Consider the following 26,392-nt stretch of genomic DNA (forward strand, 5'->3'; position numbering starts at 1 on the left):
CTGCTCTGGCAGCTGGGGACAGTGGCCCCTGACTGGCTCCTCTCCCCTTCCGGTGCCTTTTTGCACTGGTTTTGGGTGCTGGATGGAGCCACCGCTGTCCTGCTGCATCTCCCTTCTCTTTGGGACCTGCTTCGATTGCATCTTTTTCACCGGGACATCAGTGAACTTTTCATCCTAGAAGTTAAATTTTTGACTTAATGTGGGTCCTGTTGGACAGACAAAGCTGCTTTGGTCCGTAGGTGGTGTTGCCTGTGCTGCCTGGAGCTTAGCAAAGAACATCTTATCGTGGTTGGGCTTTGTGCCCTGCGGACCTGTGCTTTGGTGGGAAATACAGACACACACAGGAGGAAAACGAGCTGCAGCCTTTGGGCCCTCAGTCGGCACCTCAGCTGTGCTGTGGCTTTTTTTATTTTTGTGTTTTGTGGTCTGGACAGTCTGCTTAGCTGCCTCTGCCGTCCGGGAAGTGTGTGGTATTTTGAAGAAGAGCATGCTTGAAACTGGAGTAACAGTTTCCTAAATTCCTCCCGTAGAGCAGCTCTGGCCGCAAAAGAGCAGCGCTGCAGGACGGTACCGACTCCGGGGAGCAGCCCTCGTTCCCTTTCCGTGGTGCTTGCTGCTGTATGATCATGTATCTGATGCTGCCGTGTCCAGAAGGTATCTGGGCCTTTTTATTGTAATCATGTTTGTGCATTCAGACCAATTTTGATGGTTACGAAGGTTCGAAAAAATCCCAGAGATCTTAATAAGCTAATTTAGTAACTGTTTGTGGCTTTTGTTGTTCCTCTTTGTTGTGAGGACAGAATGGGTTCATGCTGATGAGTGCTGCATGAAAATTATATTATTAGTAATTACTGGTAATTTCTTGTCTGGAAGTTTCAGGTTTGTGGGAGCACTTAAGTCCATTTGCTTCTGTATTCCCTCTGGCTTTGCTACAACGTCTCTCAGCACCGTGTACCTCAGGACACCTGAGCGGTTCCCTTTTCTCCATGGCAACTTCTCACAGCGGTTCCTGTATCGCAGAGAGGCAGTTCTCTTTCTCTTTCTGCCTTCCTGTGGTTTTTCTGCCCGGTCAATGTGCATCACCGTCCGTACAGGCTTCCCCAAAGCGCAGGGAGCAGCGCCAGCCCCGGCTTGTTAAGGGTGTCGGTGGAGGGCGATGCCTCGGGGATGGGGGGAAGGCAGAGGACCAGTGTGTGCTTCACATTTTCTGCCCCCTCCAAAGATAAATTGCAATTTTCTTTTTATTTTAAACAGGGTATGATAACGCAGTGCTTTTTGTCAGCTGGCAAAGCTAAAGATTAGTCACAGCGGCTTGTTTTTTCGTCTAGAGAAGCTGGCAGAAAGGTAAAAAGTAAAGTATACCATAAAACTTATGATTTTTGGATTGCATGTGGAAACATGCGGTGGAGGGCATCTTACCTGGCACAGCTAAGGAAATGGAAATAAATGGAAATACTGCTCATTTGCTCAGTTGGAGAGTTAATTTTTTTCCCCTGTACCAAATACTCAGCTTTTTTCATCTAAGATCATCATTATAATAGAAATATTTTTATTATCCCTTCAGACTGTCGTTAACAGATGGACTCCTTAAAACCCGTATCTGTGTTTTGATTTGGTTTCCGGCATCCTAATCGCTTCCACTGCTCACCATGCCTCGGTATCTCCTTTCCCTTCATCTTCCCCAGTCTCACTGACAACAGCCTCGGTCCAGAAGAGCCGAAGGAAGGAAATCTCTGCTGTAGGTGAGATTTGAAGCTCTTGCCGATGTTCTTGCAGATGTCCCAAGCTTTTGTGAAGTGCACGAACAGATAAAGCAGTGGGGCTTGCCCCTTCCTTTTTTTTTTTTTTTTTAAGTTGTAGTAATTTTATCAAAATTTTGGATGTTTTTGTTTATCATGGAATCCTAACGACCAGATATTTTTAAGAAATGTTGGATACCTTTCACATTGGAGGTGATGAAGAATGCGGGGCTCTGGAGGGCTCTTTAGCCCAGGTAATAAGGTGTCAGCATCTTCTAATGACTTTTCATTTAGGAAGGTAGGTAAAGCTAAATGGCAAACAGCTTCTTCCCTGAGCAGCGAGCTCCCAGTCCAGGTTGAGTTTATATTTGTAACTTTGTTTTGGATGTTGTTTTTATTGGCTAAAGAAATGCTTACGCTCCTCTGGTGCTCTGTGAACTCAGCTGCTGTGCCCTTCAGTGCCCCGGACTCGGGGAGGGAGGAATGTGTGTTATTTTGTGCAATGGAAACACCCGTCGGTTTTCAGAGGCTCAAACTCTGTAAGATGTGTAAAAACTTCTAAACGCCAAAATATCAGCAGAGTGACACTAAACTTTCCTCTGGTCCAGATAAGTAATGGGAGATTTGCTGTGATTTGTAAAATAATAATTTCCCACTGGTCACTTCATGTAAACACTGACAGGGGTTTTTATTAATTGATTTCCCCCCCTCCTTTGCAAGAGATATTTAACAGCACATGGAAAATGTGACTGACCATTAAAGGTCAGATTCTAGTCTACCATTCTGCTTTTATTATCCTGCTTGTCAGAGAGTACAACATTTGCTCTATCTCCTGTCCAGATTTGCTTTTTTTCACGTTTATCTAATTTTTTCTGCATGTGAATTTTAAATAGGATTTCTATAAAAAATGGTGGCAGTAAAGCTGTTCTCAGAATGTAATTTACTGTATTTTATAGCTTCTGCTGATCTTTTTTTAGTTTCTTGCTAATGATGATATTGATTGGAGCGTGGCATTTTTATGCAGCTGAAAGGAAAGGTTATGCTATTACGCTGATTATTTTTTTTTAAAGACTCTCTTACAATAATAAACATATACAGGCAACAGTTACCAGAGCTCATTATTAAGTAGCTGTAAAACCTCTAACAAGATAAACCGTTTAATGTATTGACTTGTTTAGTGTCTTTAGCTCTGCTTTTGATGAAGCGGTAGGTAGAGTATATATTTAGAAACTCATTCCAGAAAAACAACACATCCATCAGACTAAAGTATTTTTCAAGACCAAATAAGCAATCATGTGTGGTTTTTTTTTTTTTCCTAAGCAGAAAAGTCATGTGCTGTCTATGAAAGATGCTAGTGGTAAAGCTTGGGCTTACCCAGAGGAAAACAAGGGACATTCGGCTCAGAGCGTCGCAACCGCAACGGGAGAGTGAGATGCGCACATCGCGTTCTCGCTCCTGTAGCTCCCATTTGACGGCTGGTGCGACTCGTGGGCTCGTCGAGCGGAGCAGGGGAGCAGCGAAGCTTCGGCAGCGTGAGCCGCTCACAGTCTGATCGCGTGTGCGAGTTCCAGATGGGCCGTTGGAGCAGAACGGCTCCTCTGTCCGTACGGCAGGCAGCGTCGTGTCATGCCGCGGTGAGCAAGTTTGCTTTTTATTGCGTGACCAGGGTGTGTGTTGTGGGAATTTCTGTACGGTCCCGGTGACAGTCACAGTAAAATTTGTTGGGTTTTGAGCTAACAGGCCTGGAGCAAACATCTCTGACCTTTTGAAAAGTGTTTTGTGTCCAGATTTGCTTCCAGACCTCGTGGAATTTGGCTTGGCTTTTATTTCTGGCTTTTGTAGAAAGATGCTGTAGCGTGTAGTCAATTGAGCTCGGCACTGGGCGAGCTGTGCATGTTATTCCTCTGTCTGAGAAGGGTTTGGAGATGCATCAGGCATCTCATCAAATGATTCAGTTTGTTAACAAACAACCTCCTTCCCTGCATGTTTGCATCTCTCCCGGTAGAGCTGGTTTGCTTTTGCTGAGCCCTGGAATATGACTTGTATTTCAGAAGAGCAGAGGATCCTGATTTATTTAAAAGTCATCTCCAAGTGTTCTTGACTGTATTTCTTTTCCCCCCTTTCTCTTTTTGTTCTCACACAAAAACATTTCTCTGAAGTAGGCAAGTGTGTGATGGAATGTATTTAAGCTTTTCTTTTTGCTGGGCTGGGCTTATTTAATTTACAGCTGAAAACTTGCGCCATTGGTAATAATGTGCGTTATTTTGTTGGGTGTTTTTTCTCTGTGGGGAGGTTTGTTTGGCCAAAAGAGTCCACTGCTTGTCTGACATATTCCAGTATTTATTTGCTTAATTGATTCAGCTCATAAGGAAAACATATGTTCTGGAAGGCTTTACTCAATCCAGGAAAAAGAAAGTTCCTTTGTGTTTATTGACACTAACAAGAAGGATACCCCCATAAGGAACGGGGAAGAGAGTTGCTTATAATGCCCAGCAAGTTTGTCCTTTGAAATGGCCTCACTGGGGAAATGTGGTTATTCCTATCAGGCAGCCTGAAGGGCTGAAAAAAGTTTTGTTGACGTCAGTTTGGGATCAACCGTGTTACCTCCGAATGCCCGAGCTGCTGCGGGACTGGGCAGGATCGTACGCGTGTGTATTTTTCCCACCAGAGTTACTTATTTCATCCCATGTGTTTTAGCTTGTCAGCTTTTTTGAGGCTTTCCCGCTGTGGTTTCTATGGAAATGCCGTGGGTTTGGGTGTGCGGTTCCCCTCATGACTGCGGCTCAGTCACTCTCTGGGTTGCTGGGCTGGTGCTAATTCTGCTGCAGGAACGGGGCAGAGGGAGTTTGTTTGTAAGAGCTGCCAGTTACACAAAGAGCAATCCAAAAGAGATGCCTTCTCCGTCTCCTGGAGGTGAGAGGATGAAGCCAAAAAGCATCAGCAGGTGACAGGCTTGAGGCTGGATCTTACAATCCCCGGTCCCCCTGTTTTTGCTGAACCCCAGGAGCAGTCCCAGGGATCGACTGTTGGTTTGGGGAGGACAGGGGGGCCCCTGAGAAACGTGTTTCTATCAAGTGAAGTTTCTCTCCCACCTTTTCCAGAAGAATTGGTACATGCTGAAATATCTAAGGGAACTGAGAGCGTTCCTAGCTCTATGCGCAAAGCTACACGCATTTTAAAATAAAAGCTGCCAACATTTCTTTCAACTCTCCTTATTTTGAGTCAATGCACTCTCTTTTCCAGTATTTCTCAACGTTGAGAACACCAGGCTGGGCAGTGGAGATATTTTAGCTCTGCACACAGGATTAGTGGTCTCCTAGGGGGCACCTTGTGTTCCAGCAAACCAGCAACTTGCGAAAAAAAACCCAAACCAGTGGTATTTTCTAGCTGATAGTTCTGTGTTGAACAAGGGTTTTGATCTGGCAATACTGTCAATCACCTTCAGAGCAGAAGAGCTGTAAGTGGGCTGTGCGTGCTGGTACCGAAGCTTTGTGCGTGCTGGTACCGAAGCTTTGTGCGTGCTGGTACCGAAGCTTTGTGCGTGCTGGTACCGAAGCTTTGTGCGTGCTCATCTGCCGTACCCGCTTAGGAGCTTCTTCCAGAGAACTGTTCAATACAGATGGCAGGTACCGTGTCATTGGGTATAAGAACTAAACTCTAAAGGTATAAATGCATTCAGTTAACTAATCCCCTTTCACTTCGAGTAGGACTTTTAAGTGGTAACTTAAGCATTGGTCCTGGGGCATCTCAAACCATAAATGAGGGGCTGAGGTGGGATTTTGGAGACGGCCGCCCTTGCAAATACCACCAGGAATGTTTTTTGAGAACAGCCCTGGAGGTGTGGATCCAACTCAAGGTATTAATGCAAACTTTTACGGTGTCATCTCAGCAAACCATTTTCTCCAATAAATGCGACAAGCTAACTTGGGGCTTCAGAGACGCTGAAGGAATTTGTCCCTAAATCCCAGAGGAGCTCAGTACTGGGAAGTGTTTGGGAGGCTGATACCGTTGGGTTTAAAATCTTGGAGGTGATTGCCAGAGAGAGGAATATGAGAAAATCACTTCCTTTGCCTTCAGTTATGGTCAATTTATAACTGTTTGGCTAATCTGACTATCATATTTTACCTGGGATGATAAATGGGATGGATAGCTGTGTTGTGTTTATTGGGGTCCTTTTGTGCTGAAGGAGCACATGACCTTATTTTGAAAATGTAAAAGCTTTTGCAGGAACAAGTACTGTAAAGAGGAAAATGCAGCTTTCTCTACTTTTCCCTGTGACAGGCTTTGAAAATTGGTCATTATTCTGTAACACAATGTAGTTACAATCCTGTCTGTCAGCATGAAACTGGAAAATATTTTCAGCTCAAAATAAACTCCACAAGGAGAATAGTTTCCATGTTATCCCCTATTCAGGGGAAAGCCACTAGACCTTAGTCCTAAATAAAGATTCCAGCCAACTTCGGTGCTTTAAGAAGCAAAAGTGATTGTCCTAAATTTGACCGCGAGCTTAACAAGTCTGCTCTTCTGCATTTGCTCTTTGCATTGACCAAGTCAAGGAGTCGTGTAAAGTGTAAGGTGGAAAACTTTCCAAAATGTACGTAGTGAACCATCAGTTAGTTGGCAAGTAATTTTCAAAGTGTGCCATTGGCCTTTTTTCCTCTTCAGCCCTGCTAGGAAAAAAACACTGACCTGTGGCTGAGATGAAAATGATTTTACTTGGTTTTGATACAGTCAGACCTATTTATTTGGTAAGTTGGAGATGCTTCTAATGTATTTAGCAGTAGATCATGCTCGAAGCAGTGCTTGCTGCTGTTCCTGCTCCTGATGGAGCTATTGGGATTTTATTGCTGAATTCGCAGAAGATAATGGCTAATCCCATTGGATTCTTCTCTTCTAATTTCAGTGATCAACAGAGATTGACCGCATCACCAATTTCTGATGCATTTTCAGAAGTAGCAATTGCGGTTAGTTTGGAACTTGGAAGTTTTCACCTGCGTTACCTAATTATGTCATTATTGTCACTCAGGATATTTTTGAAAATTAAGGGGGAAAAGTGACTGCATAACAATGAAACTCATCAACAAGGCTCCCCCAGCCTATTGTGAGTCACCCTTGCTGATTTTAGTGACAAAAATAAGTTTGGTTGGTGTTTTTTTTTTTTTTTTACAACTGTTGACTCTTGCCAGCCCCGCAGTTGTGCATTGCGGGAATGGAGCTGGTTTGTGTTCTGGCTCGTGCCTTGGGAAGAGCCACCGTCACCGTGTGTGACACCTCCTGTGGCTCCTGCCCAGCCTCTCGCCCTTCAACCTCTAGCCTAGAGCCGACTTGTTAAGCTTTCGGATGGTTTTGATCTTTATCAATTTTATTTGAAACGCTGAAGCTGAGCAGTGCTGTCCTGAGGAAGGCTGGGTCCTGGCAAAAGCTTTATTTTAGTGGGAGAACAGAGGGGATGAGGTCTTGGATTTTACATAATAATTGATGCCTTATTTATTTTTTGTGTTTTCTCTCGCGTCTTTTTTTTCCTGTATAATTGCACTAAAAGGTAATGGTGAATGAGTAGAAGACATCAGCAGGGCAGACAGGCTGTGGGATGCTGTACTCATCTTGAGAGGAAAAGCAACCAGGAGGGTGGTGAAGAACCTCTTACTTTGTTAACCTCACACCTTTGCAAGGAGCACAATTTAAATTAGCTTTTTCTGCTCCTACTTGCGTTGTTTTCACAAGGAAAAGGTCGGAGACATCAGCCACCTTCTCTAATGTGAGCTGCTAGTCTGGGCGAGCCGACTGTCTGTTCTCAGCTCCAAAGGTCTTCAGCTCCTAAATTATGATGTTCTGATTCCCTTTCCTTCTGTGGGAGTGGTGTGGACGTGTCTGGGGGCAGCTGACTTCCAGAATTTGGAAACTTCATAGTACTGTGCTGAAGAGAGGTGGAGAGGGATAAATATATTAGCAAACCATGCAGATGAAGGCATAAGGCATCAGTCTGGAATGAGCTTGGCTTGTATCTTAATTGCATGACATAAAACTAAACACATAAATTGCACACCTGAGCAACCGAGATGATATTTTAGACTTGGCATATGTAATAAAAAATAAAATAAAAAATCGTTAGCAGGGTGTCACTAAAAGTGTGGTTTGTTAGTGCTGCCGTTGCTTGTGCTTCGCTTTTCTTTCTTGTAATTATCATGACTGGTGTTTTTAGGGTAGCTTTGCGGCTTGTCTATTTTCTGCCAAGTTGGCTAAAAATGTTCGTCTCATGTGACATGATAAATATTCTCTTGGAAACCAATGCCTTATATATTCTGAGCTTCCCCTTCTGCTGATTTCTGGATTCATTCCTTAAAATTGCAGCAGCAGGAACTGGGAGAAAGGTGTCTCTTTTTATTAAAGCCTGTGTGTGTGGCTGTTACGGTCTTCAGAACAGCTTGAATAGTCTTTCCAGATAAAGCTGATAGCCTGGAATGTTTTTGTTTGCTTTAGCTTTTGGGTGGTATTAGCCCTAGTTGTAACCTCTTTCAGTTTCTGTTATCTTTTATATGGACGGCTGCTGCCGTCCTGCTTTCCTCCCGGCGTCACAGGGCTTTTCTGGTTTTATTAATGTACTCATTTTAGGGTAGCCCTGACAAGAGCTTTTCTCTGCTGCTGTCTCTTGTCTGTGTTCAGGAGATGTTCAGGTGTCCTTTAGCTTCTCTAGAGCGCTGAGGGCTGCGTGTTGCTGTCCCCGACCCCAGGGCTGTCCCCACTGTCCCAGCTCAGACCTGCAGCACTTACCCCGCCACCCCGAGCTCTGTCAGATCCTTGCTGCCTAAAACAATCGCCCAGAACAACATGTCGACTTGTGCATTACACACGTGAAGACCTGCTTGATCTGAAATTGCAAGGTTGTAGTGAGAACTGAACGATCTGGTAAAAGTGGAAATTGCCGTATGGCCTTTTTTCAACACCACCTTCCAGTTCCAGGCAAGCTATGAGGTGCTGCTGGTCATCCTTGGGTGGAAAAGGGGTTGGAAAACGGCATCGTTTGTGTGCTTTTCCAGATGAGGTACAGCTCATGGACAAACCTTTGCCTTGTGCCTTTGGGCAGCATATTATGGGTAGACCTGGAGATTTCCTACCTGGCGCTTGCAGCGACCGACCGTGTTACTGCAGCTGGAATGCGACACCAAAACACCATCTAGAAGACAAATGCACTATTTGTGTTGTAGATTTCTGGACTTTGCCGTCATTTCAGGATTTTAGCTTGTCGGTATAAGCAAAATCAAAGCAAATCTGTGGAAAAGCAGAAATGGAACTTTTAGGCTAATGAGGCTGTGTTGTCTCTGACAAATGGGTAAAAGGAGGAGGGTTGACTTTTAATGAGAAGTTATTAGATGTTGAATAGCTGTTAAATCGCTATATTAATAAAATGGTCAATCCTCTCTAGCTTGTCTCCGTAAAGTATTCTATTAATTGAGAACCCCCTTTAATCCATTCTTTTAAAAATTAATTAACATTTTGAAAAACATTTCTTTGACTATAGCGACCTGATTCAGATTAAATTGGGGCTATGTCATGACTGCTTCCTTTATGTACTTTAGCTGCAATTTATGGACTCTGTTGATAATACCAACTTCATACATAGGAGCTTAAGACTTCTAAGAGCAAGTGTAATGGACTGATTTTTTTTTTTTGTCGTAGCGTTTTGAATTGACAGCAAATAGGAAAACAGAAATGAGATAAGAAAACAGGTTCTGGTGCCTGGAGTGAGAACTTGGATATTACTTTCAGTTCACCTACTGATTTCTGGTTTGACCGAGCCAGAGTTTGCAGGGAATTTTGGAATAAACTATCCAAACTTAGCTGTTCTTCAGACACTCGCATTACAGAATAATTGTCCTTTTCTTCCTGCCACACTATGACCCAAGTTGAAATGTTCAAACCCTTTGGCTCCTCTACCTGCAAGGCACTGTTACCCTTTTTGGACATGCCAAAACCTCCAGCTTTTGGTGATTTTTCACTTTCCACCTGCCAGTTCTGGTGGTTGGGCAGGTCTGGTGCTGCCCGTTGGGGTCCAGCACACACATGTGCTCTTGGTGTTGCTGTCTAAGAAAGTCCAGATCCTGAATCAGGTCACTGTTTACAAAGCAGATTTATGTCAGATATAAATACAGCTGTAATGCCCTTTAATGAAGGGCGTGTGGCTCTTGCACAGGCTGTGCGGCGCTCCTGCTATCTGATCATTGACAGATGGAGCTGGAACAGTGAGGACGGAGAAGTTCTCAAGGTGTGAAACAACTGGCCAGACCGTAGCAAGAACCATAAAGCCAGGACAGGGAACTTCACCACTCGGGCTCTCCCTGAAACGGGTTGAATTGGACGCTTTCTGCTCTGTGCTTTGCTTCCTCAGCTGCTGTCAGGCTGGAACAAGGTTTCCATCCTATGGTGGTTCTAATTAAAAGGAAAATTTTGTGCCATAACCACCTGTGGACTTGCTTTTGCAACACTTTCTTATGAAGGATGCTTCAAAAAAGTGCACCCCAGGTACAATTTGGATGCTTGTTGGGGAACAGAGGAGGAAAGTTTATTTGAACTGGCCTTGGAGTCAGGAAACATATTTTTTTTGCTCTGTTTTGCTCCTCATAAATTGCTTTCTTTTGCCTCATGGACACAGAACGACCCCTTGTTGTGTTGTAGGACACCAGCTTGTGAAGTTTAATTTTTAGCTGGAGAAGACGGTTGACATCCAGTTTGCTCTGAAGAATAAAACCACGTGGAATTCCACGCTGCAAATGAGGGATAATGATACTGAGGCCAGGGCAGAGCTTTAATGCATCTGCCAGGTGCTGTGAGGAGCAGAGCTGGGCACCAGCCCGGTGCTCCGTGTGTGCCTGCCCAGCTTGGGTGACTCAGCCCAGCAGGGGTTTGTTCCCTCTTTTCTTGCCAGACCTGCATTCATCTCCTCAGGCACCGCTCCTGTCCTTGGCGTGCAGCAAACTCATCATTTATTATCGTGGGGTTTTTTTTGGAGCCTGCCCTGATAGGACTTGCAGTTTCAGGCTGGCTGGAGATGCTCCTCATCCTTTCACGGTACCATTTTCTTTCCCTATTATATCACGTCTTCTTTCACAAGTCTGCAAAATGCTGGAAATGGTCATTGACTTGCATGTCAAGAAAACAAAATAAATGGAAGACTATACAGCTGGCCTTAAGTTTGATCTAGAGAAGGGTTTATAGGTATTAGGCAGAAACAGGCCATGCTTGGTGTTCAGAAAAGCTTGTTGAGGAGTTAAATATCCAACGGCGGGGCTGGCGTCCCTCCTGGGAGGGACAGTGTTGCTCTCTAGGGGTGATCGGCCTCCTCGAGTCCTGTCCCGTCTGCGCACTGGGGTGTTTTATGATGATGGACTCTACTGCAGGTGTCTTCTGCCTTGGGGTGTGTGAAGGCTTCTCTGTGTTGCGAGAAATCGGAAGATGGATGGATGTGGCAGTGAAGTATCAGGGCTGTTGAGAAGGTGGTTCAGAGAAGGAATTGAAGCAGTGATTAAAAAAGGAAAAAAATAGCCAGGTGAAACCAAATGTGTGGTGTGGGTGTTTGGGTTTTTTTTTTTAAAATAGCACTTTAAATGCTCTGCAGGTATCTGTTGTGGATGCTTTAAAAATTTCACTTGTAGGGTTTGCTTGCATTGAAGGTACAGATATAATGGAGCTTCAGACCTTCACCTTGCTTCAGGGCTTCTCATCTCACCGTGCACAGCGGTCCCAGCAGCTTCCAGGGTGACCGTGCTGGTCCTGGGCCTGTCCCCTGGGGATGACTGGGCAGCAAAACGCTCCAGCAGTGAGTCACCGCGCTCCTAGAGGGAGAATTAGCACCAGGCGTTGTCTTTGTTGTTATCCGAACTCTGAGGTAACTGAGCCAGGCTGTGTATCCCTCCTGGATGCGTAATGGAAAAATAACTCCGCTGGCATTGGGCTTGGGCTGCTTGGGCCAGGCTGGAGGCTTAATGGTGAGATGAACCACGATTGTGTAGTGCTTAGGAAAAGGGTTTAAAACCACTTCAGCCTCAGTCACTCTGCAAATGTGTATTCTCTGGTGGGAAGGCAGAGGCAGATGTTGGCCTTCTCCAGGGAGGACTTTCGCCTGTTTCCAGAAGGCTCCTATTATAATTTAATCCTTGTGTGACTGAACGGTGTCTCCTCTTCCAGCAGCACATGGAAATGTTTCTGTCCTCGGTGACAACCACCGTGACTTGGTTCAGTCCCTACCACTACCAATGCAATGGTGTTTCTTCCTCCTGGAAGACCTTCTGCAGGTCCTGGATAAAACCTGCGAAGGTCCTGAGTTTTGTGGCCCCAGAGCAGCAGCTGGACCTTGCAAAGCCCCATCAGCAGCCCCAGAACCGGTGCGGTTCCCCGTGGAGGAGCCCAGAGTCACCTGTCCGAGGACCCCTGAGCTGGGAACTCTTGAGGTGACTTAAAACAGAAACTTCACCCTTCTGGAGACCTCATAAAAAGTTGAGGGATAAGCCACAGAAATTAGTCAGTGATTTGTTACCCAGACCAAAGAAGAAACTCCACCTGTCTAGCACGTAATTCAACTTGGCCTCCTGTGCCTCAGCTTGCAATCTGCTCAGCTGAAAACACCCTGGAAACCTATAAATTATGTAGGCGTTATTAGAGGCTGGGGGTTCTGTATTGTGGTTAGCATTAAGGATGATTTGCAAGAGCAGTGAGATCTGATGGTTTAAAAATGCTACATCACTCTGTGTGTGGGATGCAGAATGATAGAGGGGAAGATATAACACCAGCCCAAAATGGGCTGAATAATGAACTGAAAATGGTTATTGATTATCTGTGCACCTTCATTATCCTGCTGAAATCTGAGAGCAGCTAGTGATTTTTTTTTCTTTATTAAAAAAACCCCACAACCCACCACCACCCCCAGCTTTCAAAGGCACTTATGAAATATTTAGTGTAATTATTTCCAAGATCAAAACTCCAAAGATGTTATGCAGCCACAGAAACCTTGTTAATCTGTTGGTGTTATGGATGAACGAAGCAAAGGAGATATTAAACATTTACCACTCTTGTGCAAAATGCCCTCTTACTTTCAATCTCTATTGCAACACCATTCATCAACCTTCACTGCTGCGTTTGTCTTGCTTCCCATGCAAGGATTTTAGGTGTCATTACAAGTTTCTTCTGATGGAGTAGGACTTATTTTCTCTAGCCCTGTTTTGCCTTCAGGCAAGGCAAATCTCAGCCTAATGAAACCGGTGTGAAGTATTATGGGGCTATAACACTGACTTTGCAATCATACAGTGTTTTCCTCCATGAAATAGTCTTTTTAAACCAGCTGTGAATGTTCATTCCCTTTGCCTCATGATATTTGCAGAAGTGAGGTAATAAAATGTTATTTCCATCTAGACTGTAACTACTGGAAAATATGAGTAGCTGTTGATGTCTCCTTTCAGTTTGATAGAGAATTACTGAGGAAGCAATCCAGAGTCTGTCCAGCGCTGACTCAAATCACAAAATAGCATTTTTGTGTCTCAAAAACAAGTTTAGTGGATCTGCAGGTATTTGGAGATAAAAGTTGAAAATAACCTTGAAAAAACAGCCTGAAATGGGCTATAATTTGGAAGAGATGAGTGCGAAGGCCCAAGGATAAACTATAAAATGGGGAATGAGTGGTATGGCTGCCATTCTGCGGGGGATGAGATGAGGCTGCGGTGGGTTTGGGACTGAGTGGCCGTCAACTGCCTTACGCTGTTGGCAGATATGGTGCCGGGGCATAGGAACAACATGGGAAAGACGTGGAGTTGTCCTCGTTCTTCAGGACCGGGGAGCCTCACACCAGTCTTAGAGCTGAGGGTCGGAGGGAGAAGGGGTGAAGAAGACAGATGAGAGAGGGACATTGCATGTGTCTTTGAACGTGAAAAAGAGGAATTGTGGAAGAAAATAGTTAAAGAACCATTTGCTGAGATTAGCCTAAGAAGAGGGGCTTGAACTGCAGTGAGGGTAACTGAGATTAAACAGGAAAAACCTTTTACCTCTGTAAACAATCTGGGGACTCCAAGATTCCTTGTTTCTGCAACTTGAAGTGATTTTCTTCATTCCAAATTTTTTCTTTTTTTTTAAAAAAAAAAAAGATAAACAGTCCTGTTTCCTGAGGGGCTTTTAGCTCTAAGGCCGTTTTTCTTCAAAGCCAGTCTGCGCAGGGAGGATCAGGGCTGGGTTTGTGCTCCGCTGGGTGCCTGGGGGACCTCAGGGTGAGCTGGTCCCCTGGGCTTTGCAGAGATCTTGCACCTCAGCCTCACTGCTCTTGACATTTCTTACCCTCAATTTCTTATTTTCATGCTTAGTGACTGGTGTGATTAAAGAGTGGGAGCTCTCATGACTTCCTGCTCTTCTTGTTGTAATTTAAAAAAAAAAAAGGAAAAAATTGAGGATATTGGATAGTTTTAGTGTAATTTCCAGGGCAGCAACTAATGGAGAGAGAGAAGAGGGATGGTGTGGATCCTGTCTAGAGTTCGGCCAGGTCATCCCTTGGCTCTGCTTCACCCTTTGGTCTTTCTCGGTCTTTCTGCCAAGCCTTGCTGCCGCCAATGTTTTTGCTGTGAGTTCAGTAAAAGGGTTATTCTTCAGGCCATTAAGAGCAGGATTGGGTTTGTTGTTGGCTTTTTACTCCTTAATCCAAGTGAAGCCTTGACAAACTGGTGGGGACAGCCCCAAATGCATTTCAGCTCGCTCTCCTCCTGAAGTTCTTTAGGAGAAGAGATTGTAGCACCCAGAGACATGAAGTGTAAATGCAATAGTCTCCTGGGGATTCTACCTTGGAAATTAGAGGGTTTTTTGTTGTTTTCTTACACTTGGTCAGCATCCCATCCCCTGCTGCCCACAGAGGATGCAGAGCCCTGTATGTCAGTGGCCTTCAGCTGATGGAGGTGCCACCAGTGAAAGCAAAATGCTGTCCCTTGCTGTATGTCTCTGTTTCTCTAGCACTGGATAGATTTTTCTTTACAGTAGTTTACTCAGCCGCCAGCAATTTTCGGTCTGTTTTCATCCAACACACTGCTCTTATCGCATTGTCAATGCTGCTTTTATTTTTGGCTCTGTGTATATGTATGTATGTCTATATATAAAATATATATTACACATCTATATGTGTCTATATGTATGTGTGTAATGTCTGCCTATTTTCAGCATCCGAGAGACTTGGGCGAAGAGCAGCCTGTTCAAAGTGGGGTCTGCCCAGGTCCCTTTGCTCAGCCGAACAGAGGCCGCAGGACACCGTTTTGGAGGTGCTCTGTTTGTGCAGCCTACTTGGAAACTTTTAACCTTTAATTTTGGATGCGTTCTTTTTAATATTCAGCTTTATCCCCAGCATCAGCAAAAGGATTAGAGGCTGGTTTGTCTTTCCCTCTGAACTCATCTGTGACTTCAGTGTGCATATTAGTTCTTTTAATGGCTTCTTTATTAGCTCATTATTGTATAACCTCCAGGCATGGCAGGACTTGAAACGTTAATTTTCCAGCCAAAGTTCAGCTGATGAACTTCACCTGGTCCCTTTGAAGCCAGCGTGTGCATAGATGGGGCTGCCTTGCTTTGCACCGCGATGTTGCTTATAAAGCAGAAGGGAAGGAGCAAAGTTTTCCTCTCCCCAGGTGTTAAAGGAGTAATAGGAATGGAAAATGTGAAGAAACAGTACAATATTCTAGAATATTTAAGGAGAAAACATGATATGTGTGCGTGCATGCTTTGGTGTGGTGTTACTTTATTTTTTTTCATTTTCCCCCTCCCCTTTTCCCTCTCGTTGCTTCAAGCTAGTATTTGGCTGCCCAGTGAACTATAACAAGATTTAATAGCTCCAGTGTAGCTGTATTGCATTTGGACTGATTCCATCCTTCTGTTGTAATAAACGTCTGCTTTACAATGAGCTCTTAAATTCTATAAGTGACGTCAAATTGCATCTAATAATGGAAAAAAAATCAAGTACTGTAAATGCGACTTGTTCGCTCTGTCTTATCAAACAATGTTTTATCCTCAGCCCGTTGCAGCGCTGTCTGCATTTGATATATCTTTTGAGGTTGCCCTGAGGTTTACACCTGAGGAAAATTGTTTTCCACATGTGTTTGCATTTTCCTCCTCCTCTCCCCCACTTCCTTTCCCTCCACGTGTGCTGTAGGTTGTGGCCGGACCCGTCGGGCACAGGGAGCTCGATCCTCCGCTGCATCTTCCCCAGCGCTGGGACCGTCTTGTAGTTTTGCAACGTGGGGAAATGCTCATTAAGCAGCTGATTCACTGTCAGATGTGATCTAAGCTCAGTCGTGAAACTTGGATGTGTAAGCATCTGCACTAAAAAAATTTCTATTTGAAAAAGATGTGACAGATTAGACGTGCGATTACAATGAACATTACTTACTGACACAGTAGCCTTTTACCAGTGAGCATGTGAACTGTGCACTTTTAAGGAGCTTTAACTTTAGATCATTTTCTTTTTTCTCGAGGCCTAATGAGTTTTTAAGTCTGCGTAGCCTTCAGTCAGCAGATACGACCTACACTACAAAACCCGAAAACTTGGCAGATTTTAAAAAATTCACTCTGTCTCTACAGTTTATTGCGTGTGTGAAAGAGAGTTTTGAGCGCAGTATTGAGTGTTACAGCAAATAATGGTAGCCACAAAGTTACTAAATAGAAATGTTGGAGGTTTTTAACCTTTGGATGTGAACGTTGCTTGGACCAGTCCCGCTGCTGGTGCAGGAGAGATTGCTTTGGCAGGGCTGGAAGGAGAGGGGAGAGAAGGGAATGGTAAAATACAAGTGCTCAATATTCATCTGCTTGGAACACCCTCATAAATTGTGTTTTCCCCTTGACCTTTATGTAATGGTAGCCATTCACGTGATGAGAGGAGACACCTGTGTTCCAGCTGACATTGCACCAAGTGTCACCACTCACAAAATGAGAAGTTTTGCTCTGTCCCATGGTGCTTCCTGACGAGACGACCGTAGGACGTGGGCAGGAGAGTCTGTGTGACGGGTCTCTGGCTGCGTGTGTTCAGGGGGATTAAATAACAATATTTGCAGGTGCTGATGGAGAGACAGGGACACCATGGATAAATGGGATCAGAGCGACAGATAATGGGGGAATAGTCTCTGCAGCAGTGATATTCTGGATGGATAAAGCTGAGCAAGACTGCTCTGGGGCCAGGAGGAGAGTGCCGCATTAATCAAGGTGTGAGTGTTGAGGCTGCCTTTAAAAAAAATGCTGACTTAGGTCCTAGGAATCTGTTTCACATTTATGCTGCTGCTTCTAACGGCATAAATAAATCCAAGTGCAGCTCTTGCAGTCATGAGAGGGCACTGATCCTCCCTCAGGAGCTCTGCAGGACAGGGACGGTGGCCGGGCTGCCGAGTCTGGTGTTGCTTCCCAGTGCCCAGGTGTTTGATACGTTTGGGACCAATGCTAACATCTCTTTGATATTGCTTTGTTCAAGGAGGCATCTTCTTGGGGGATAAAAGAGACGTAGAGAACCTAAAGAAAGTTTTCGGGAAGGTAGGTGTGGTCTCCAGAAAGGGCCTTTTCTCATCCTTTTGCCATTATGTGTTTGGTTTTCTTCCAGTTGTTTCTGTTAATTATCTTTCATTTATCAGTTATGTGAAAATACCGCAAGCAGAATTGCTCAATAGCTGAGTCGAGGGTATCGATCTTTAGCTCATGAGCGTGATCTTTCATCGGAGAGACTTTCTTGACTTCAAAAGGCAGCACAGCCCCGAACATGCAGCGGCTGATGAGAACCTGAGGCTGCAGTTCCAGGGCTGGTACCAGTCACTGCCATGCAACCCTGATGGGTTTTTCCTTCTAGGGCAAGTCTTTTAACTTTAAAATAGTGTGAAATGAACTTCCTGCGTGAGGCTAGAAAAAGCTCATTAAAGTTGCTCTCTACATTTAGGGCTTTTTCTTCCCTGTTGAAAATGAGAAATAGCAGCTGTGGCACAGGGTGAGCTGTTGCTGCTGCGGTGGAGCTTGTTTCAGCCCTGAAAATCCTGTGCTCAGCAGCCTGGACATGAAAAATGTGAGCTGGTCAAAAATTAGTTGTTGAGGTGGCAGCTGAAAGAGCATAGCTGGGAACAGCATCCCGAACTCGCAGGCCTGAGTGGTTCTGCACTGGGTTCAACTGACATGAGCAGCCAGGATTTTTGCTGTAATACTCAGTTTCTAAACCCTTCAGGGCCAGCCTGTCAAGCCTGGCCGGGGTTTGACCTTCAGGACTCTGATAGCACAGTTTAAATACCCTTTACCCTTCCTTAATTACAAGCTGTCAGTTGTCATCAGTCCTCTGCTACCTCGTTCAGTAACGGGGAGGTTGGCCCTGATGCTCCCAAAGTGACAATCCCAAACACCAAATTCATGTGCGAAATGGGGAGATTTTGTTGGGGGTCTCAATCTGTTCAGCTTTTTCAGATCCCAATAGTTTCCCAAGCTTTAAAGACCGAAAGAAAGCTTGTTATTGTTGCGAGGGAAACCATTAAAATCAGAAGTAAATGCAGCACGCTGAGCGTTACCCTTCAAATAGCCTGGAGCAATAGCTCAGAAGTGGACCTGACTCATCACAGCAGGATATTGACTCTGGAGCGTAATTATGATGCTTCGAGAACCTGATTTTAAAATAATTGAGGTATAAAATTATGCGCCTGGCTTTCACAGTTACTACAGCTCTGCGTATAAATTGAATAATGGCCTGTACAAATGTGCCACTTGGCTATTGTAGAAATAGCAGCAAGTCTGCAAATGTCGTGCGTCACCATTGTATTCCTCCTGCTGAGGGAAGCCGCTGCAAGCTGAGTTTTGCAAACAGCCTTGGGCTGCCACCGGTCCCAGATGTGTGGCCACGGGGGTTTGGCAAATATGTAGAAAATCCAGCTTGGTGCTCAGCGGCTGGGCAGCCAAAATCCAGCCTGCCGTCAAAACGCCGACTGCTTGCTGATCCCGGCACGTCGAGCATCTCCCTGCAAGCACCTCTGGCTGCTCGTAGCAATGAGTTGGATGCGGGTAAGCGCCAGGGACACAGCTGCTGTTTTGACACCTGTTTTCCAAAGCTGTGTCCTGGCTCCTTTGCTTCCAGAAGGGATTTTTCTTCTCTCCATAGCAGCCATTATGTCTGCAGGCAAACTTATTTGTTTTGTTTGGGCAATACAGTAAGCGGTCCTGGTGAGCCTTGATTCTCTGTAAAGCCTTTTGGAAGGAGGCTGCTCAGTGAGCTGTCTGCAAGTACGGTTTGGTCACCTCTGTCCCACTGGGCATGGTGCTCCCTAAGATCTGAATCTGGTGAAAACCCATGTTTATCTTTTGTGGTTTCCAACCTGGGCATCACTGCTCCTAGAAGGGTTAGGGCAGGTTATTTTCAGCTCAAACACAGCCCAGGCTGTAAACTTGTCTTGATTTTTTTTTTTTTTTTTTTTTTTTTTTAAACCAGTCTAGCTTTAAAAAAAAAAAAAGGAAACAAGTCAGGTTTGTTCTCTTTGTGCCTCCTTCAGGGTCAGGCTGCTGATCTCAGATGCCTTTTCCTGCTGGCCCCCTGGGTTTGAGATTGCGATTTGATTCTTGCTATTGCCCTGCGTGTTTCCAGGGTTTTGGGAGCATCAGCTTTCCACCGGGCACATCATCAGGACCTGCTGCTGCCTGGAGACGTGCAGGCCAAGCTGAAACACTTGCTTTTTAACATTGACTGCAGGGAAGTAGAAACCTGAAAGGGAACTTCACAGCAAAACCTCAGCTCGGCCGGCAGGACGCTGGACCAGGAGCTGCTGCTGTGGCCAGACGAGCTCCGCACGCTCCGAGGCGGCTGCTTGGGGCTACAATGGTTGGATTTTTTTAGTCTGTAATGAAATAAACCCTCTTGTGTCTTGGCTTGTGAGGTATTACCTGCCTGGTACTTCATTATAAACACATTTTTTCCGTCTTGCTACTGGTTTCCTGCCATTTTATTGCTTTCAAGGTTCTATTTTTTGTTTTATTCATCTCTTCCAATCGATAGAAATATCCTGTTTTTAGCAAGCAGCAAAGGCAGACGTGACTGATGTCCTTATAGTGGGAGCAGAATCGCTTTCGGAGCATTTGGGGAATGGTGGGGGGAGGAGGGAGCTTTTAAATCTCATTTTCAGAGATCTCTAAGGCATAACGAACTGCTCAAGACACGTAGCTGAGCCTCCCGCTGCCATTAACTCCAGGAGTTGGGGTCCTACCACTGTAGCAATGCAGATCTGGGGCCAGCGCTTGAGATCCATCCTCTGGCAGTTACTGTTGTTCTTTGCCAGGACACTAATTAAAAACCACTTAATGAGATTATCTCCACCTGTTCTGGAGGATTAGTTTGATGGAGGAAATCCTGCGCGTGCCTGTGGACGCACACAAACTTCGGCACGTCAGCACAGCAGTGTCAGGAGGTGCAGTCTTCCCAAAATTATTCTCTGTAGGGTTTGTCATGGCAAATATTTTTTCTTTTTTTTTTTCTTTTCCTTTTTTTTTTTTAATCCCCCTGCTCCACACACACAGGTTGCTCTGACAGAAAGAAAATGAAACAGAGAATTGAATTTGAAAATAAATTGTTCAGGTAATGCAGCTCCAGATGGATAGCTGTTCCGAAAGAGTCAGTCTGGGATGGATGGGTTTTACTGCCCAGTTAGAAATGTGGGAATTAAACAAAAGCCAGCGAACAGCAGCGTGCCTGGTTTGGGCCTAAAACCAGCGGAGGGTCAGCTCCGGTGTGAGACGGAGATGTTGCAGTGCCCTTTGAGTGCTACACAGGTGACAAGTCAGTAAACCAGGCTTAGAAATCCTGAGTTTTGTCCCTGGTTTCTCTGTGACCATGGCGATGTGTTTTAACCTCTCCAAACCTTGTATAAGGTTGGTGAAGTGCTGTGCCAACACGCAGCAGCGCTGAGGCCTGTCGGTAGCAGCGTGGCTTCCCGGTTCCCAGACCACACTTTAATCCACTGGATAAGTTGGGTGTTTTTAGTTATTACTTATTTTTTTCCCCTGACAGTTGTAGGGTTTGGGGCTGGTTTTGCTCCAGCAGCTATATCTGCAGACTTCCAGCAGGCAGGCACAGCAGAAAGGTGGATTTTGGCGATGAGGAGAGCGGCCGCCAGGTCCTGCCGAGGCGGATTCGGCCCAAGCTTTGCTGCTTGCTCCTCTCCTCCTCACCCGGCATCTTCCCCCCAACCCTTCCCTACATGATTTCATTGTTTTATTGTTGTAATACTGTTGTAATTATTTCGCTACAACTTTTTTCTTCCAAATTTGGCTCAGCTGTTGTGAATAAAGAGCTGGTTGATGGCAGAAGCGTATTAGCTGAGCAGAACCTGTCAGTGAGCAGCCTGTAGGGAGTCTGAAGAATATTTGAAAAGTTACTGCTTTAACTCTTGGTGCAGTAGATGCTGTATTCCCTGTATTCTTAAGCAATAATTCTATTAAATTGCCTTGTGGTGGGGTGTGATGGGATTTTTTTGTGTGTGTGTGTTGCAGTTTGATCTTGGGCTGTATCTTATGCAGCGGGAATGTAAAAATGAGTCTGGCATTGACATCAGTGGCAGGAGGAGTTTGCCTGTAGACTCCTTTGGAAGTGAAAGAGAAGGGGTCCTACCAAGACAATAATTCAGAAAAAAGCAGAGAAGAAAAGTACTTTTCTGCTGTCTTTATTGTTAGAATCCAAATTACTTTCTTCATCATGGCATTACTGAGGGCTGAGGAAGTCTAATTATTGCCTTTTCTTCCTGCTGGATGAATGCGAGAGGATAAAACCTGATACCTTTGAGTGGATGCATCTCTGGTGCGTTGCTGACATTGGAGAGATACTTTATTGTCTGGCGACAGGAGGTCTGCCTATTCATTTTGAGCTTTTGTCACATCTCTTCCATGGAGAAGCTATTGCATGGGAAAGTCTGATTGATACGGTGGCAAAGGTCAGGAGGGTAATGGCTTTGATGGTGTCCCCTGAAGCAAATAAAAATTCATCTCAAAGATTCTGTTTGGTTTGATACCAAGGGTCTGGTAGTGCTCTAGAGATTTTTTTCTCTGCTGTTAAGCTTATAGCTATTACAAAAAATAATGTTTGCCTTTTTTTTCTTTTAATAGGATGTTCTGCAATAAGAATGGAAAATAACTGCTCCTTTTTTTTTTTCTTTCTCTCTCTCTGTTTCAGGGATCCTCAATGCGTTTCCTTGCCATTATTTAAGGAGCCTTTACTAAAAGCTTCTGGATTGTGTTTCTGAACGGATAAAATATTTTTGTATTCAAAATGCTCATAAAGGAATATCGTATTCCTCTTCCGATGAGTGTGGAAGAATATCGAATTGCACAGCTGTACATGATACAGGTCAGTAATATTTCAGTGTGAAAGACTGGAGTATTGCTGCAGAATTAAGATGTTTTAAATTTGAGGTTTGCTGGGTGCTTATAAAGGAGCTGGGGGGAAAAATGAATACAAACTGCAGTTTATTACTTGCCTCCTCTTGTCCTTAAATTAGAGAATCTCTGTTTGACCCGCCTGGGGAAACAACAGCGTATAGATAGGGTGTTCCTATGGAAAGCAGTGCTGAGCCCAAGTGTGTGGGTACCTACCTGGAAGCGATTGAGCTGTGGGGATTAAGCAGCCGCTGCTTCCCAGCTGGGCTGGGGTTACTGGTTGTGCCAGTTCCAGCTGCAAACCAAAGGTTTGTGCTCTTTTGTTGGGAAGGAGCAGCCTAGTATAAACTTGAGAGGGTAAACCAAAGGCAGAACTTTGAATTTAGGGAGGGGGAAAAAAATCTGGATGTAATATTTATTTGCTTATATACCACTATGAAACAGATACTAATCAGTTTAGGCATAAAACTTTTATTATTTTTAATAGGCTTCTGAATACTGATGGGAATTTTTGTTGAATTCCCTGTCTTCCATAAAGCAGTTAATTAAAATGCTGGGTTTTTGTAACTCAAATCCTCTGTGCCCCTATTCTCCCAGTGTCTGAAATCCAATCAGGAGCATTTTTAAAAGGAAATGAATCTGAAGTGTTATTTCATTGTCCCACACTTTAAATAAAATTTAACTTTGCTTATCCAGCAAAACACACATACAATATTGAGTTAGCAGTAGTACATTGCTTTCTGTGCTAGAAAAATCTGCTTTGGCTTAAAACCTAAAATGAATTAAGGAAAACACAAAACAAAACAAACTAATACCCCCCAAAACCAAAGCAAAAGCACAACTGCCCCATTTCTGCCCTGACCATCCAAATGGGCTCCTTTAAGGACTCATGCACTTGCCCTTGACTGTTAAAACAACGTACAGTGTGTGTTTTCCAGTAGTAACAGTCAAATTCCTTTTACTGACAGAAATGGATCATCTTTGTGTGTTTAACCTAAATGTTAGCATAAAGGAGCAAACATTTTTCTTAGGTGGCTTCATTTCTGTGTATCTTTTCCTGATGCTGTATCTGCTTTGAATATTGTTGTAATTATTTCATTACAACGTTTTTCTTCCAAATTTGGCTCAGCTGTTGTGAATAAAGAGCTGGTTGATGGCAGAAGGATATTAGCTGAGCAGAGCCTGTCAGTGAGCAGCAGAGCGCACAGAAAGACCTGATGGAGAAGGAGGAGCCCACCTGCTTTAATGGAGGATTAATTGTTAATTGGAGAGTGTCTCTGGGGGCATCTGCGAGAGGTGGACTTGGTCGTGGGCTGAATTTGCTGTTCACTTTCAGAATTTAAAATACTTTTATTTCATTAATGCAGAACACTGGATTCCACTCTGTTCACTTGACAGTGATTTTGGCCATATTGTTATGTCAAAGGACGTGATAAGCCGTTAGAGTTTCATGCACTGTGACGTTTGCTGGCCCAGGAAACTACTTGGGAAACTACAGCCCCAAATTGTCACCCAGCCCTGCTTCAGATCTGCTTTAATTTTCTGGTGCGTGGATGTGTGGCGAAGTCAGGTTTCCTCTTAGATCAAGTGCAATAGCTGGAAACACTGCGGGTACCCAGAGAGAAGTGTGTGAAAAGCAAGTTACAAACAAGTTCCTCTGTTACAAGCAGTGCAAGAGGAAAAGTTAGCTGTGCTTTCTATTGAAAATACTGGTCTCAGCTCAAATTTAAAAAAAAACAAAACCAGAAAACCCACTTAAGGCAGAACGTAGAGTTTATGTTCTGTTTCTTAGTGTTCGGTAGTGATCTGCTTCAATTCAACCTGAAATTGGTGGGAAGGTTCCTGCTGACTTCAACAGGAGCTTTTCAAAAGGCCATGATATCAAATGTCCTTTTTCTTCAGCGTGATTTAAAAAGCGGAGGTTTTGTCTTTGAGACAGGTGCTGGGGGGAGAGCAGTGGGGAGCACGACTTCCCTTCTTCTCCGAGAATGAGAAAGTGCTTCATGTCTGTCTTTATTTTTCCTGTGAAATGCATAAGGAGGCCACAGGAGAACCAAGTTCTGTACATTGAACCCCCTTAGGGGAACAAGCTATCTGTACAAAACAGCAGTGTAGAGCCATTTCTTAGAAATCTTTGGCTGAAATGTAGAACAGAATGATTTAAAGTAGTTCCCGAGGGGAGGAGCAATTCTTAAAAGCAAAAAGTTCCTTTCAGAGGCGTTTGTTGTGTGCGGTGCGGTGTCATTATTGCTGGAGACACTAGTCAGCCTGGTCCCGTAGGAAGCAGCTTTCCAACAGTGTAAAAAGGAGATGTCACAATTATTCCTCAAGGGTTTTAGAGAGCCGTAAGCACGTACTTGAAGTTTTTCACCCATTTAACTTTAAGCTCATGAGCAAAGATCTCCATTAAACTCCAAACCAGTTGGTATAAAGTTATTCTTTTAAGAGCAATCAAATTTCCTGGATTTCATCATCCTCGAAATGAAAATTTTCCAAAAGGACCTTCTCACCTGGGAGATGAAGCAACTGGCCCGTGTGGTTGCTCTGGGAACCCTTCGCTGTGGACGTGGTGTCTCCAAGCCACGAGGACCTGGATGTTCAGCCTCAAGCTGGAGCACTGTGGTCACTTTTCAAAGATGTTTCCATGGAGATTTTTGCCTTTGCAGTGGAAGGTCCTTTTGTCTCCTTTCATGAGAGGACAGTCCCTCCTTCTTCTTAGAAGTCTTAACAAAAAATTTCCACCTGATTTGACGTAAGCAGCATCATGCCCAAGCAGCAAAGGGTCTTTCCATTAAACCGGGACAGGCTGTACTCGTATTTACTGTGTTTATTGGACGGGAGAATTAAAATCGTGCAGTATATAATCCAGCATCTCTTTTGGTTCTCTGCGCCACTAGGCAGGCGAGACATGCAATAAATCTTTGTGCGCTGCCTGTGCTGCTCTGTAATTTCTCTCATACTTAAAGTTCTCCAGGCTGGTGTACAAAACTGTGAAAACCGAGGCGAGTTGTCTGCTGCTTTGCTCTCTAATTAATTTTAAAAAGAAAAGAGGAGGGCGGAAGGAGAGGAGCAACAAGTCTCTTAAGTGTTGCTTTCTGGTAGCTTCTGAAATATTATCTACAGAGACGGTGGTTTCAGTACTCTAAGTAGCACTTAAATTCTTCCATAAATAAGTTAATTTGGTATTACAGCAAAGGGCTTAATGTACCCTTGACTTGCTTGAAGCCTAGCGGATCCAAACTGAATTGTTTTTCTCTATTAAATTTTAGACTATCAATATCCATATTTTCCTGGGAAACCTCTCACGCACGTTGTCAGTGTCTCAGGCTGGGAGTCCTCGCTGTGTTGGCCGCAGAGCCGTTAAGTCTTAGCTCTTCCATATGCACGAGGTACTTTTTGCATTGTTGCTGAGTTTTTGTCTCTTTTGCTATCCAAATTAAAACATACTAATTTTTGAATTTGAGCTCGGAACCACGGATCTTCCTTTCTGCTGTGACCTGTTTTTATTCTGGCACATAAAACAGGCAAAATATTTCAAAACAGTGAAACAACACACACTTTAATGTTAAGCCTCTGTCTCAAAAAAGCTTGTATTCCGAGATCTGAATGCGTTTGTCAGAAAGATCAGTATGTTATTAGCCAAAGGTCAGTCCATTTATCATCTTAATACCATTCATTACTGCAGTTCCATATGCCATGCGATTCTGAGAGACCATTGCCCTCCTGACCCTTACAGAAGATGAGAGAATTCCTCTTGTTATTAAATCTTTCTTTTATATCGGTGTGCATCGCTTGCTTTCTCTGCTGTAAATAAGTCCAGTCCTTGTTTTCTCCATGCAGTTTTCTCTGAGTACTCGTGACCTTCCTCCAAAGATAGCGTACTTTAAAAATATTCTTGTGGACCTAGTGATTGCCTTTTGGGGATGAGGCTTATTTTAAGATGCTGGGTCATCCTTGTAAGCTAATAGTGTTAATACTTTGTCGTTCAGCCCTTGGAGGGTCCGTGACTGGGGAAGGACACTGGTCCCTGTTTGAGGAATCTGTTCAAGATGACCCATCTGCTCAGCGCTGCCCGCTGAACTCAGGCAGGATCCTGGGAACCAAGGACTCTTCTCATCTTTTAACATGAGCCTCTCTTCTGCAGTCCCTCAGGGCTTTGCATCTATTGCCTTCCCTGAAAAGTCAGAGCATGTTTCCGAGCGTCTGCAGTGCGCTGTACTCGCCTGTCGTGCCTGCTGATGGAGCACCCCGAGTCGCTTCCCTCCTTTCCG

General features: G+C 44.3%; 1 protein-coding gene across 12 annotated transcripts in view; it reads left to right on the forward strand.

The window, feature by feature from the left end:
* PITPNM2 (phosphatidylinositol transfer protein membrane associated 2) overlaps nt 1-26,392 on the forward strand; it is a 129,279-nt gene that overhangs the window by 42,463 nt on the left and 60,424 nt on the right. For 11 of the 12 annotated variants that reach the window (XR_010607087.1, XM_065646518.1, XM_065646517.1 and 8 more), the window contains one exon: nt 21,919-22,092. Coding sequence is in view for 11 of the 12 variants with exons in the window: in XM_065646518.1 (XP_065502590.1) it covers nt 22,015-22,092 (78 nt within the window). In the remaining variant the exon portion in view is untranslated. Of the gene's footprint in view, nt 1-3,312; nt 3,374-21,918; nt 22,093-26,392 lie in introns of those variants that run through there. The other variant, XM_065646522.1, reaches the window with a different exon arrangement.

Source organism: Caloenas nicobarica, chromosome 16 (assembly GCF_036013445.1).
Source record: "Caloenas nicobarica isolate bCalNic1 chromosome 16, bCalNic1.hap1, whole genome shotgun sequence".
NCBI lineage: Eukaryota > Metazoa > Chordata > Aves > Columbiformes > Columbidae > Caloenas > Caloenas nicobarica.